This window comes from Physeter macrocephalus, chromosome 13, assembly GCF_002837175.3.
Source record: "Physeter macrocephalus isolate SW-GA chromosome 13, ASM283717v5, whole genome shotgun sequence".
Lineage (NCBI taxonomy): Eukaryota > Metazoa > Chordata > Mammalia > Artiodactyla > Physeteridae > Physeter > Physeter macrocephalus.
In genome coordinates, this window is record NC_041226.1 from 24,827,576 (window position 1) to 24,843,671 (window position 16,096).

Genomic DNA, 16,096 nt, shown 5'->3' on the forward strand with positions numbered 1-16,096 from the left:
ATGTGTTACTTTGAAGCTTACATATATATTATTAAAACTCAACGGTAACCTCAGCAATTATTTAGACCCTAGGCCAACAAAAGATTTTTGGTAGAGGAATATTTCATCGCTCATATTGTTTAGAATTGCTGGCTTATGGTGATAATAGAAAGCAGACCAATTTTTAATGAGCCTTATTATTGTTTTAAAATCCTTTCCAGACAATTCACCCCTATTGCTGGCACCTGGATGAGCTGCTCCTGTGCACTTAATAAACTGCTTGTACTCCTCACTAGTAGTTGTGGCATCCTGGGACCCTAGAATAATAGCACAAATTCATAGGCCAGTCTGATTTGCAAAATCTTTCAACATTTTATAATTATTCAACAAGTATTATTGATTACCTACCACAGACCAGGTGCTGTTCTAGGTACTAGTAATTTCACTGAAAATAGTCAGTGATCTCAAGGACTTTAAATACTGATGGTGTCCACTGACATTGTGAAGGCAAGCAATAGAGTCTCCAGCAGGTCAAAGTAATAGAGTTTCCTAAGAGTCACAGTTTGTCCTTTGTTTCCCTTTGATCATCTTTCTTAGCATCCTCCCAGGTAAGCACCTTTCTTCCAGCACCACAACCAATCATATTCCTCATAAGCTTTGGGTGTGGGGCTCAAGAGGTAGGACATTATCTTCTCAGAAGGGAGATCCAACAAGTGGGACCTTCTGCACCAACTTAGATTTATTTGTTCTTTTGTGCCTTGTAACATTCACCTGACAATTAGCTTTCAAAATCCTCTATCAGAAACAAGGTACTTCTGAAATTTTTGATGTAGGGATGCAGCTCAGAATTATAAGTGGTCTCTTTGATATTCTGCCTCAGTAGCTAAGGTTTACACAGCAAATATCTGTGCCCATCAAGAAAAAGGTCTAAGGGCTTGGCTTCCCTGGTGGCGCAGTGGTTGAGAGTCCGCCTGCCGATGCAGGGGACACGGGTTCGTGCCCCGGTCCGGGAGGATCCCACATGCCGCGGAGCGGCCGGGCTTGTGAGCCATGGCCGCTGAGCCTGCACGTCCGGAGCCTGTGCTCCGCAACGGGAGAGGCCACAGCAGTGAGAGGCCCGCGTACCGCAAAAAAAAAAAAAAAAAAAAAAAAGAAAGAAAAAGGTCTAAGATAAAAGCGATGCAAGAAGTTCAAAAGGATAAAAGCTCCATTGTGGAAACAATGGGAAGGTTAATACAGGCCAAGTTAGGTCGACCACAAACCTCTGTGCCTTAAGAGGGCTATGCTATCGCCCACCCCAGTTTCATTTGATTTTTTTCTTCTTTTAAGCCTACCTAACAATTCTTAACTTAGAACCGTAGGGCTGCTTAGAGTACATGAATTGGGGCCCGGATTTACAGAGGTCAAGAAGCTTCTTTATGATTAAGTGAATGAATCCAGCAACATCAGCATTGGCTCACCCAAGTCTTCCTGCCAACCATGCACCCTTATCCCTCCCAAAGAAAAGTAGATCAGACGTCACAGCCAGTACTGGGAGTTTTCAGAATCTCATAAGAACTTTTACATCTTCTATGTTAATAGTTGCAGAGAGAAGATGATAATAATCATCAATGAGGTTTTTTTCTTCTCATAATATTGCAGCATCTTCCTTTCAGATCAGTGTTAGCATATTCCTTTTCAAGCAAGTTAATACTCCATCTCAACCAACTCCTTTTTAAAGTCTTGACAAAGTCATTGTATGATTTGAATGAGAGAAGAGGTTGAATATTTAGAAATTAGATGAAGAAAGGCATTTTTAAATTTTGACTTTCTGTGAGCTCTGGTGACTTATTTTTAACACAAAAAAATCACTAGTGATGTAACTATTAAATGTAACTAACGTGATATGTATGATGATATGACTCACTATTAATCTCATTTTTTGCATATTTGTGTAGTCTTAAAACCATTGAGGCCATAGAAAGGTTGGACTTGAGATCCGTTCTTTGGGGCTATTTCTTCTTCTGCTGAGAATGTATCTTCAGCTGCCAGGGGAAGATGTGTGTATAAATCCTCTTACCCATGTCAAGGTCAATTACAGCTGTGTAGAATGAACCCAGCTGTAGCAGGTTGATAAGTCCAAGTTTCAAGAGGACACAAAGTGACTGAGTTAGGCAAGACCCAGAAGATTTGGGGCCAAGTTTAATGCTGTTGTTTGATGGGGAAGTTGCGAGCAAGGAGGCCATGGAAAGGTACAGTCCAGTAGCTGCTGAGATGTTATGGTCCAGAAGCCCTGTGTGCCCAGTGTCTCGTCTGTGTTGGTTTGTGTATTTTCAATATGCACAGTAGAGGGCTTGCAAAATATGTTCACCCAGTGACAGAGGACCTGAATCCTCTGGTCACTTGCCCCCTTCCACTGTTCTTGGGATTTCTCTGGGATGTTCTAATTCAAAGGAAGCTTTTACTTTGAAAGCTTCAAAAGTCATTTTACTCTACAGATTATATATAGAATGAGAGGCTTGCTGACTCTTAGCTCCCATTGCTCTTAAGCCACTCAACTTGTTCTTGCTAGTAAAATGTATGTGAATTGGAGAGATTATTTCTAAGTATGGTGTTTGTATTAGATGTTATTCTTTTATTCATTCCTATTCAACAAATATGCACTAAATACTCACTAGATGCCAGGGGTATATGGGTGAACCACCTGTTCAGAGCTTGTGCAAAGCCTTGGTCCTGAGGGATCGGAGCCCTGTGCTTTGGGCCCTGAGTGGAACCACCAACACAGGTAGTGCTGAGGGCCGTGTTCTTGTCCTGCCTGAGGCTCTCTGGGAGACGGTTCTATGACAGCCTGCCTTGGCTGAGGCTCTTTTGGTTGAATCTCTTAAGTAAGGCAGCACAAGCCAAGGCCTCCTGTTGAGTAATATAGCCTGGAGGGAAGAAATGAGATAAACCTCAAAGTCAACAGTTTTACAAAACAAACAATTCTGCAAATATCCACATCTGCACAAAATTCCTTCTACTTTGTAGGGTAGAAACGATTATGTTTAGCACAATCAGATTGTATACTTTTTCCGGATATGAAGTATATTTTTCTTCTATTGCATTTCTCATTTAATAAGTTAAATAGTCATTGATTAACACAACAAATTATTTGGAGAGGGACTTGAGCCATGTGGAATCTTCACATGAATTGCTTATCTTCAATATCAAAACTTTCTTCAAATAGAAACAGATATATTCAATCTCTCTCTGTTTTTAAAGTGTAGTCTGCAGACCACGCACTACAGAGTCATTTGGCTGAGGCCACGTTAATAATGCTTTTTAAAAATGCAGATTTCTGACTCTATTCCAAAGAACTTCTGAGTCAGAAACAGATTTAGGCCTGGAAGTCTGTATTTTAATAACAGACAGGTGGGTTTTACGTGCTCTAAATGTTGCATATCTCTGTTTCTGGTTTCATTGGCCTCTATGCAATTTTACTCTACAAACAAAGCTACCAGATGATGCCTCTGTAACCCTTCAGGACAAGCATGGGGACCAGGCTAAACCCTGGCTCTGCCATTTACTAGTTGCACGACCCTGGTCAAGTTATTTAACTTACTCATGTCTCAATTTCTATTTCTGTAAAATGTGGGTTATAAGGGCACCATGTAGAGGTGTTTGAGTTTGAAATAAGACAATACATGTAGAGCACTTTGAACTACGCCTGGCACGTAGGAAGCCCTAATAAAAGGTAGCTATTGTTGTTATTGTTCTTGATATTAAATCTTTTGCAAAAACCATGTTTTCCTTTTATGCAAATACAGGAACGATACTAATAAGGTAGATGTGCTAATGCCAAGTGAGTGTTTACAGAAGAAAGGACCTGTTGGAGTTAGAAGAGTATGATAAGGGGGAACCGGAGACTGAAAACATCTCCTGGAAGAAAAGAGATTTAATAATAACTGCACCTTTCTGTAGGTTGTTGCTTATGGTCTGTGAAAGTTTTTCACAACCATTCTTTCATTTGTGGTTCATAAAATCCCATGAGGTTGGTGGAAGAAGAGAGATGGCGGAGTATGGGGTGAAGGTGCATGGTCTTTGGGGGTGATGGTCCTAACTGACATTTACTATCTGTATGATCTTCTTCAAGTCACATAACCTGTCTGAGCTGCAGTTTCCCACAACAGTAAAGTGGGGGGAGAAAATGAAATAGTCTATGTAGAGCTCGTAGCACAAAGTTGGAAACATGGTAAATACTCAATAAATACAAATATTATTGCCGTGAGTCAAACAAGCCTTTGAATCTGCACAGCCAGCAATGGGCTGAGCTGTGGTTTGAGCCCGGACCATCTGCCTAAGCCCATTGCCAGTTCTACTAGATCAAGTTCTTGCAAATCTCAGAGAGTTGTTGACATTTTATAACAAACCATAATCCAATTTCTTTAAGTCCTCTTAATTTACCCATAAAACCTTGCTTTTTATTGTCAGAGATAATCATTTTTAAGTTGACCTGCCAACCATGCTGATAAAATATCAGGCTGACAGAGGCCATTCTACTTGAATTATTTATCTGGAAACTTGACTTCCAGCTGCAACATACAAGTCCCTTCCTGAGATGCCTGGTTCAGGTCAGGTAGTTAAACTCACCAAGCAGCTGCTGTTGCTGAAGGCCCTGAACATAGCAGGTCTGTAGGGCCACCCACTGGGCCCTGGGATTGTAAATCCTCGTGATGCTGTAAAAGTAGCGCTGCTGCCCTTGGGTTAGGTCCTGTCAGAGCAGACAGGTGATTTTGATGAGTCGGTGGAATTCGATAGGACTAGAGTGTGATGTATTCAAAGCTGACTTGCACAGAAATAAGATGCTTCTCTCTCTCTGTCTTTCTCACCTCCCTTAGTTTACTTAAACAGTCTTCCACTGACATGTGTAGTGGTGAAAATGAATTAAAAAAAGATCCTAGGTAAGTAGGTCGAAGTATTGGGCTGAGGGAGAGCCAAGGATTTTCAATATCTGATAACTGTACTGATCTATTATAATCCTTGTTGAGGAAGGTAGGCTATGAGAATCTACACAGGGCCTGAAGTGTGCCAGGCTCTGGAGGGTAAAAGAGAACTTTCCACTGAGAGTTCTCAGTGAGCGGGGGAGAGAGCTAGGTAGATAAGTAGATGGGTAATGTGATAAGGGTGCAAGATCATTAGTGAAAAGGTGCTACGAAAACAGAGAAGGAAAACAAGCTCTGTGTTAGCAGTCAAGGAAGCTTCCTGAAAGAGCTGACCAACACATCTGAGTCTTCCAGGTGAGGAGGTAGTCCCTAAAGGGACTAGAATACTGGTTCTCAAAGGGCATCAGCATCACCTAGGAATCTGTTAGAAATGCAGATTCTCAGGTCTCACCCCAGACCTACAGAATCAGAAACTCTTGGGGGTGGGGCCCAGCCCTCTGGTGCCCTCCAGGTGCTTTTGATACACGCACAGTAAAATCTGGGAACCACTGGACCAGAAAGAAAAGAAAGGCTGATAAGAGGGAGAAAGTGGTACAGATTTTCTTATGGGACACAAAATATATGAATATATTGGGAACTGGACTTTCGGCATTTTTTTACTTTAATCAGCATATAGAGTCTGAGCTGGAAAAGCCACTAGAGTAAGTAAGGCAGGGGAAGATCATGGAAGCCTTTTCTGCAATACTAAGAGTTTAAAGATTACCTTTTATAGGAGGAACGTTGGTCTTTATTTAAAGCAGTGGTTATCAACACGAGTGATTTTGACCCTGAAGGGATGTTTGGCAATGTCTGGAGAAATTTTTGGTTGTCACACATGGTGGGAGGGAGGATGGATGCCACTGGCATTCAGTTGGGGAGAGGCCAGGGAGGCTGCTGAATAGACTACGGAGCATGAGACAGCCTCCCAGTCCCCTGCAACCAAGAATTACTCAGCCCCAAATGCCATTCTTTAAGCTGACCAGATCTGCATTTTACAAAGATCGCTCTGGCCCTGCTGTGGACAATGGCCTCAAGGGAAGAAAAACCACTGGTAGGGAGACCATTTAGGAAGCTACCATCTAGTGCTAGGGAGGAACAAGAAGGGCTGGACTACAATTATTATTATTATTATTATTTTTTTTTTTTTTTTTTGCGGTACGCAGGCCTCTCCCTGCTGTGGCCTCTTCCCGTTGCGGAGCACAGGCTCCGGACGCTCAGGCTCAGCGGCCATGGCTCACGGGCTCGGCCGCTCCACGGCATGTGGGATCCTCCCGGACCGGGGCACGAACCCGTGTCCCCTGCATCGGCAGGCGGACTCTCAACCACTGTGCCACCAGGGAATCCCCTACAATTACTTTTATATACCTGATATACCATAAGTGCTCACTATATTGAGATGGGGAAACAGAGATAGTGGCATCAACATTTTAGAAAAATCAAGGTAAAATAAGTTCCCCTTAGGCTAAAAAATTCAAAACAATGACAGAATTTCAAAACTAGTTGATAACTGTGTAATACAAACTAAACTTAAGATAAATATGTATAAGCTAAGTGAATTTTATCTGCTAGAAATTTTGTGTGAAGTTGACATCTGTGAGTCAGATTTTTTTGGCGTCTAGAGACCTTAAACTTGATATTAAAAATATGTTCAGAGGGAAAGGAGCTGAGCCAAGTACTTCACACTTTGAGACATCATTTCAGCTTTACACTTTCTGAATTAGATGTTTTAAAAGGTAATATATTTGAAGAAGAGAATAGATCCCTAAGTAAGACTTTTCAAATGATTGAGAACAATGTAACAGGAAAATTGCAAGCCATTTCAAGAGCAGAGCTCCAACGTGCAATGGGAGTTTCCATTATATAAGATAAAGCTTTAAAATTTATGGTTTTATTTTACAAGGGAAAAAAATGCCTAGTTCTCTTCCTTAGTAGAACTCTCAACTTCCTAAATGAGTAGTAACAGATAACATTTTTAATATTCTTACTCTGTTGCTTAGCCTTCCTTGAGGAGAAGGAAGAGCTCCTGAAGTGGGATGGGTGTAGAATTAGATCATCCAAGTGCTCATTCATTCTCTCACACACATGGTCGACATGCACCGAGGGCCTCTGTTGGGCCCAATGTTTTCCCTAATGCGGGGTAAACAAAGAGCCAAGAAGTCCTCAACCCTTGAAGAAGAGACAGAGAAGGTCCCTCCACCTGTGAATAATATGCTTGTACCTTCAGCAGTGAAGTATCAGAGACAGAGTGAGGGACTCGAATGCAAGGAATCTGTGGAACATTCCATAGCTTTTGTTGTCTTTTCTCTTTTCCTCCCATCTTCATCCTGTACCTCCAAGGAACAACAAAGCATAACATACAATTTCATTTTGTTCAACCAATTTTGGGGATGTACCTAAGTAAGTAAGCAGGCAAATAAGTAAATAAATAAACAAATAGATAAATATTATTTATTTCAAGGGATAAGACATTTTCTCAAATGTTTCCATGGAATTAGACCTCACCAGACTTCTTAGTTCTCCACTTTTCCCAATTCTCACCCCTTACTTATCAAAGGAATAATTCAGAGCCCTTTGTCTTTCTGCTTCACTCTGCCTTTGGAACGGGTGAGTTGTAGAACCACACCAGGTCATAACAGTTATTTCTTGATAATTTTAAATAATAATTATGGCTTCATCCGATTCTAAAAGTAATATGTATCATTTTTGAAAATTTGGAAAAATTTAAAAATTGAAGAGGAAATAAGATCATCCATAATTTAACAGTGCATAGCTCTTGTTGGCATTTGATTGATTCCATTTTATAATTTTTTGCCCGTGTACATTGTGTGTGATTTTAGAACAGGGAGATTATTCTCTATGTGTTATGCACCTTCCCAGAACATTAAATATCCTTTGAAAATATGATTTATCTTGACAGTATAGTATACCTTTACATCACTCTCCATTTCTTGCACATTCAGATTTGCAATTTTCCAGCCTTGTACTATAAAAGAAGCTATTAAATCTAGCCATGCTTCTAACCTGACAAAGATACAGATTGAAGGAGCCACATCTGCTATGAGTAAGTCTCGTTTCCTTTCCATGTCATTTAGGGTTTAGAATCTGAGGTGTATATAGCATAATTTAAAAATTAACTATCAGGGAAGAATGGACATATTGGAATAGGGTTGCTAAGGCAGAGTGGAAACCCCTAACATTTTCTCCTCTGCTCACTCCTTTGCCCTTGTCAACAACGCCTACCTCATCTGGTTGTTTGATTACCTGAGAGGTTTTTAAAAATTTATTTTACTGAAGTATAGTTGATTTACAATGTGTTAATTTTTTGCAGTGCAGCAAAGTGATTCAGTTATACATATATATACATTCTTTTTCCTATTCTTTTCCATTACGGTTTATCCCAGGGTATTAAATATAGTTCCCTGTGCTATACAGTAGGACCTTGTTGTTTATCCATTCTATATATAATACTATTAACTGAGATTTGAATACAGAATGCTCTCATTAGGCCAGTTCCTCTTCTCTCCTCTACCCTATTGAATGTGCTTAAGAAGGATTTTAATGCGTGAGAAAACTCTGGTTCTGAGTTCACAGCGCTAATTGCTCAGATCTTCCAGAAGAGAAATTTATTAGGAAAACATCAGTCAACATCTTTGTGTGTCTTTTTTCCACGATATAAACTTATAAATTAAACTATAAATACTGCTTTCCTTCAACGTGCACTCCAGAAACCATACCAACCAAGATATACTCTTTTAATATTTTCCAGGATAGAAGCCTACACTCTATCCTGTAATCAAATCATCTCAGTATCCCTCTTCTTATTTTCCAGATCTGTAGAGCAGAACATAAATATTCTTCAAAGCTGGGAAGATTTCTTCTCTCCTCAAATAGCATAAGGAAATGACTGACGATCTTTCTTGGGGCAACAATTCATGTGTGATTTTCTTGGACTGTTGCTGAGGAAATCCATCTTACCTATTCAAGTGGTCTGTACTTGATAAAATTTGATTAAAATGCTTGCAGAATTCAGGGAGGAAAAATCTACAAAAAAAACTTATATCTGAAACAAAAAGACAGATTTGCTTAAAAGAAACTTAGCCTGTATTGTAATCTCCCCTTTTTTAAAAGCTGGTATTCATATTCAACGTAGTTTTCTTGCAAGGTCCCTTTCTTCTTGCAGTGGTGGCGGTAAAATTCAGTTTGTTGATAAGCTGATATTCAAACAATGTCATGTGATGAAGCAAAGAGCTGGGGAAGTTTGGCTGCATGCCTTTCCCTGCTTCTGGACAGCATGCAACTGCACAGTTTAATCGTTTTTCTTCCAAATTTTGTATCTAATCAAGTGTTAAATTTGAAATCTACCATATCTGCGTTATATGCAGACATGGGGGAGAAAAGTGCATGGAGACAGAGAGGCTGAATATTAAAAGTCAAGAAATCCATCAGGGCAACAGGCCATTACATGTGTTCTTCTCAGATTTGGAGTCAGTAACCGCCATCCCCGTTGCTCAGAATGATGAAGGAATAATTCCTAAATATAGAGGTACGGGCATACATTTGACTGTGGTAATCTGTGGAGTTGTCCCATATATTAAGATATTGTTCCTTTCTTAATTTTTGGAGGAGTATGATATTCTCCATATTTGATCTTGAATAGAGGCCGCATGATAATGAACTTATGGCACAAGATTCTTGCTCACATTGATGTCATCAGCATAAGCCTCATTTTAACCTGACTCATGAGAGCAATCTTATCCCTTCCTCTGGGCTAGCGTTCTTATTACAGACTTCTTTCTTTCTTGAAAATCCTCTCTCTGAATGCTACATTATCTGCAAAAATGAAGAGTTCCTAGGGAAAATGGAAGAAGAAATACCAAAAGAAAACCACAAATTCAAAATTCTTAGGAGACTAAGGGGAAGAAATATATAGGGAGATAAATGTGATGAACTGTATAGCTTAAAAAAGAAAGGACTCAACACACAAAAAAGTTTGCATTTTTTCCCAATAATTTAAATGCAGACCTTCTGGGGGATAAAAATGGCACAAGTAAGAGTCTGTAAATGCCAGTGAATACCACAAAACCTCTCAGATCTGGATCTCAGAGGTTGGTGATTCTCTACTGAGAGATAAAGAACAGTTGTCTGCAGAGTTGGCATTGTCAGTTGAGTCTCCCTTGAATGTTTTTCCAGGATATGATGAAATGCCTTCTAGAGCAAACCACGTCTGCTGACTGTTACACACACATGCTGATTCATAACAGCATGCATTACTCCCTGCTCAGTCAGGAAAATAGAAACAGATCTAGGTGTTTGACAGAGAGGGAATTGAACATAAGGAATATAAAACTTTTGGAATGGGCTGTACAGGAGCAAAACAAGAAAGGTTAGCTTATCCAAAGATTGGCAATTGCACTAAACTACTACCACACCGAGAGGTGGGGGACAAAAGCGAAAATGATTTCACCCAGCGTCCATGAACACTGTACCATTGAGGCTGCTTCTGTTGGGACACTGCTGCCTGAGTAGCACCCCAGGACCTGGTACACACCTGCTATTCTTGCTTCTGTGTTCTTTCCAAAACTTTAAATATTACTGTTGCTATCACCACTGTTATTGCCCTGGCTGCTACTATTGCTGATGCTGCCACTGTTACAGATGCAAGCAGAAACCATTCTCCTTCTCCTTTCCCCCAGCCTTTCAAATCCTGCATCCCATTGGATGCCAGCTCGTGAGGAATTCTGCAAAATGTATTTTGCAGTCTTCCCACTGCTGTGGTAAAGAGAAGGATATAGAAGGGTGAGCATGAAGCTGAGGGATAATGGACACCACATACAGTCAATATTTGCCTAATACCACTAAAGTTTGGACTTTTGTAAGAAAAGACAAAATAAAAGATAATTAACTAGCTCTATAGATGGTATCAAAGCATGAGGTATAAACTTTAGGACAACAACTTAAGACTTAGGAATGATGAAAAAATGTATATCATCAATTTTGGACAAAGAAATTGTCTTCCCAATGACTAGCTAGACTTTTCAAAGAGAATTAAAACTGACTACAAAATAAAAAGTAGAAACACCCATCATATAATTACTATAGAAAATATAATTTTGACTAATGATGAAGGTGCATACTATTTCATGGATGAAACAGTGGTACAGCAATGGGACACAATGCTTAAGACTTTGGCATGTCTACATTCCGGTGCTTAGAACATGGGTCTTAAAGTGTTTTTTTAGAATAGTAGGGTAGATATGACCTCATGGGCATTACCAAGTGAGAAAAAGGGACCCATGATTGGAATCCAAGATGAGATTAAACCCTAATTCAAAGAATCCAGTCTGCTAGAACAAGAGGCAGAGTATCACTATGTATTACAGAGATAAGTACTTCCCAGGAAAACCATGAACCCAAGAGGAAATGATCTGCTCATATCCTTCTGCTCCAGCTTCTTCTCCAGGATCCTTTTAGCTGCAGGGCTAGTTCTGCCAGGGGATAACTCTGCCAGGCACAGATGTCCTCCCTTGGCTACCCCAAGCCCTCAGAGGGCATCAGTGAACCATAGTAAAGTGAAAGAAGTATCCTTCCCCCCACTCGGTGCTGCTGTTTATCACTTGGACTCCTGAGTGTTTCCATTCAGAGCTTTCACAGTCTTTGTTGGACTTTCTTTCACAAAGAGCTGTGTAGTCCATTGGGCGCAATCCTGTTTGGTGGGGTTTTTCATGGAGCCTGATTATTCCTCTGTTATCTTTTGTTTTTTTCATGCCATCTCTTCAAAGAAAACTCCTATTTCTCCAAGATCCCCAAACCAAAGCCCTTACACATACCCCGCTTTAGGGTCACTGGTCTCAAAAGCAAGAAAACTAAGAATCCCGGTTTGAGCTGTAAGAGCCACTTTCAAGTGAGTGAAAACTACTTTGGACACTTAGAAGCAGCGATTAGCAGCAAAGGAAGAGCTGGGTATGGTCATATATGTGCCAAGGACTTTGGGAAAACAGATTCATAAAGTTCAGAAAATAATCTAAAATGGAATAGAACTCAAGGAAATACCCAGAGATTTAACTTGGACTCATAATCCCAAATAACTCTATGGAATAAAAAGGTAAGAGGTCAAAAGGAACTAGAGTAGGTGCCCTGAGTACTTGTAGACAATTCTAGACTCAAGGGCATGTTATTTTTAAAAATTCTAAGAATTTACAAAAATGTCTTTTTCACTGGGGATTAGCGCTGGTCCTCTGAAAACAGATCCTATGGCATAGCTATTAAATAGTAGAGCCAGGACTCAAACCCATGGTTACCTGAAGTCTATGATTTATCCCCTTGGACTCCGGAACTAAAAGGGAATTCAAGCAACATATATATTGCTGTAATAGAAAATTATTCCTCTTATCCAGCCATTACCCACAGACAAAATTCATGCATCTTGATTCTTTCTGTCCTTGGGGTATATTTCATTTCCATTTTGAATACTACTTGGTTGAACAAGGGGAGGCTTTAGTTTCACAAAGACTATGGTCATAATTCTGGAGCAGGATATTAGTCTTATTATACCACATCATTGACCTTCTAATAAGGCTCCTGGAAAGGCTTCATGGAAACAGGTGTCTAGCTGGCCAGTCCCATCAACCCTCAAACCTGCCCAGTCATTTCCAAGTTCACAGAAGATGTGGGTGTAAAGCTTAGGTCCTTACCCAGGAAAACACTCTCTGCATGTATTTTGATTTTTTAAAAAGTGGACTGAATAAAAATACCATCTATCACTTGACAATGAATTAGTAGGGCAACTTTCGTTGAGATATAATTAACATATAATATTAGTTTTAGGTGTACAACATAATGATTCTATATTTGTATGTATTGCAAAATAATCACTACAATAAGTCTAGTTAATATCCATCTTTATAAACATTTAAAAGATCAATACTGACAGCTATGCTTTGAACAGTCATTTCCTTTTTTGTTGTTGTTAATAGGGATAGGATTCTGAGACTTTTAGATGTTGTAGACCTGGTATTTCTGCAGTTAACAAGGTGCCTTATGAAATCCTCATGGACAGATAAGTACAATTTGAAACTCGTTAAAAAGTATTACTAGAGGGGCCAATTAAAGGGTCAGTGACAACCTAGATAGGGTTTTGGTGACATGCCCTGATCTATTCCACAGTTTCACCAAGGTCTTGAATGAAGACATAGTAGGCAATCTTATTAAGTTTTCAGATGACAAAGATCTAGTTTCCAAATGACAGAAATCTGTTCAACAGGTGGGATAGAAAACATAGTGGATGGCAGAATCAGGACACAGAAAGATCTCGACAAGTTAAAGTGATGGAATGAATCTAATAGGATAAAATGTAATAACAATAACAACAAAAATTATATTCTGCATCAGAGTTTGATTTCTAGTTGGAAAAACACAGAAATACAATTTGGAGTTTAGTAGCAATTTAGGCATAGGGAAGTAAATGCAGACTGAGACTGCTAGAGGGATTCATGAGTGTGTAGGCTACATCAACGGAAGTATAGTTTCTAAAATAAGGGAGAAATTGGGATTGCCCTGGTGCGCTTTGTGCTGCAGTGTTGGGTCCACACAAGGGACATAGGCAAGGTGGAGTGTGTGGCTAAAACAGAGGTGCTTTGTCATAGGATGAGCTGGCACATGCATAACAGCTATTGAATCTGGAAAAGATCTATGGCGGAAGGGGGTGGGGTGGGCAATAAAGCCTCACAAAATATTTGAAGGGCTCATGTGTTAAAAAAAATTTCTGCACAGCCATCCCCCGCCTCTGCAGGAGACCCTCCAACACTAGCAGATTAAAAGTTAAAGAGAAGGGAGGGACCTTCAAGATGGTGGAAGGGTAAGATGAGGAGATCACCGTCCTCCCCACAAACGCATCAAAAATACATCTACGTGAGGAACAATTCCTGCAGAACACTTACTGAACTCTGGCAGAAGACCTCAGACTTCCCAAAAGGCAAGAAACTCCCCACTTACCTGGGTAGGGCAAAAGAAAAAACAGAGACAAAAGAATAGGGACAGGACCTCCACATCTGGGAGGGAGCTGTGAAGGAGGAAAGGTTTCCACACACTAGGAAGCCCCTTCACTGGCAGAGACAGGGGGTGAGCAGGAGGGAAGCTTCGGAGCCACGGAGGAGAGCACAGCAAGAGGGGTGCAGAGAGCAAAGCAGAGAGATTCCTGCACAGAGGATCGGTGCCGACCAACACTCACCAGCCGGAGAGGCTTGTCTGCTCACCCGCCAGGACGGGTGGGGGCTGGGAGCTGAGGCTCGGGCTTCGGAGGTCGGATCCAGGGAGAGGACTGGGGTTGGCTGCGTGAACACAGCCTGAAGGGGGCTAGTGCGCCACAGCCAGCCTAGATTGAGTCCGGGAAAAAGTCTGGAACTGCGTAGGAGACAAGAGACCATTGTTTCAGGGTGTGCGAGGAGAGGGGATTCAGAGCACTGCCTAAACGAGCTCCAGAGAAGGGCGTGAGCTGTGGCTATCAGCGCAGACACCAGAGATGGGCATGACACACTAAGGCTACTGCTGCAGCCACCAAGAAGCCTGCTTTGGAGGTCGGATCCAGGGAGAGGACTGGGGTTGGCTGCGTGAACACAGCCTGAAGGGGGCTAGTGCGCCACAGCCAGCCTAGATTGAGTCCGGGAAAAAGTCTGGAACTGCGTAGGAGACAAGAGACCATTGTTTCAGGGTGTGCGAGGAGAGGGGATTCAGAGCACTGCCTAAACGAGCTCCAGAGAAGGGCGTGAGCTGTGGCTATCAGCGCAGACACCAGAGATGGGCATGACACACTAAGGCTACTGCTGCAGCCACCAAGAAGCCTGTGTGCAAGCACAGGTCACTCTCCACACCTCCCCTCCTGGGAGCCTGTGCAGCCCGCCACTGCCAGGGTCCTGTGATCCAGGGACAACTTCCCCGAGAGAACACATGGCGTGCCTCCCATCACGTGTTGCAACGTCACTCTGGCCTCTGCCGCCGCAGGCTCGCCCTGCATTCTGTACCCCGCCTTCCCCCCGGTCTGAGTGAGCCAGAGCCCCTAATCAGCTGCTACTTTAACCCTGTTCTGTCCGGGTGAGGAATAGATGACCTCAGGTGACCAACACTTAGAGGCGGGGCCAAACCCAAAGCTGAACCCCAGGAGCTGTGCGAACAAAGAAAAGAAAGGGAAATCTCTCCCAGCAGCCTCAGGAGCAGCGGATTAAATCTCCACAATCCACTTGATGTACCCTGCATCTCTGGAATACCTGAACAGAAAATGAATCGTCCCAAAATTGAGGTGGTGGACTTTGGGAGCAACTGTAGACTTGGGGTTTGCTTTCTGCCTGTAATTTGTTTTTGGTTTTATGTTTATCTTAGTTTAGTATTTAGAGCTTATCATCGTTAGTAGATTTGTTTATTGATTTGGTTGCTCTTTTCCTTTTTTTTAAAAAAAAAATATATTTTCCTTCTCTTTCTGTGAGTGTATATGCATATGCTTCTTTGTGTGATTTTGTCTGTATAGCTTTGCTTTTAATATTTGTCCTAGGGTTCTGTCTGTCCGTTTTTAGTATTCTTTTTAGCACTTGTTCCCATTGGTGGATTTGTTTTTTGGTTTGGTTGCTCTCTTTTTTCTTTCTTTTTTTAAATTACTTTTTTATTTTTAATAATTTAAAAAACTTTTTATTTTAATAACTGTATTTTATTTTATTTTATCTTTCTTTTTTTTCCTCCCTTTTCTTCTGAGCCATGTTGCTGACAGGGTCTTGGTATTCCGGCCGAGTGTCAGGCCTGAGCCTCTGAGGTGGGAGAACTGAGTTCAGGACATTGGTCCACCAGAGACTTCCCAGCCCCACGTAATATAAAACGGTGAAAGCTCTCCCAGAGATCTCCATCTCAACGCTAAAACCCAGCTCCACTCACTCAATGACCAGCAAGCTACAGTGCTGGACACCCTAAGCCAAACAACTAGCAAGACAAGAACACAACCCCACACATTAGCAGAGAGGCTGCCTAAATTAATAAGGTCACAGACACCCCAAAACACACCACCAGACGTGGTCCAGCCCACCAGAAAGACAAGATCCAGCCTTAACCACCAAAACACAGGCACCAGTCCCTCCACCAGGAAGCCTACACAACCCACTGAACCAACCATAGCCACTGGGGGCAGACACCAAAAACAA

The 16,096-nt window shown here is 41.4% G+C and overlaps 1 protein-coding gene across 1 annotated transcript; it reads right to left on the minus strand.

Moving 5' to 3' along the window:
- Positions 1–2,176: 2,176 nt before the first annotated feature.
- FAM216B (family with sequence similarity 216 member B) lies at positions 2,177–7,242 on the minus strand. Its single transcript, XM_007123974.2, is given in 4 exon segments — positions 2,177–2,843; positions 2,845–2,885; positions 4,588–4,708; positions 7,138–7,242. Coding segments are annotated over 4 exon segments (444 nt in total). The 3' UTR covers positions 2,177–2,666.
- Positions 7,243–16,096: the final 8,854 nt, after the last annotated feature.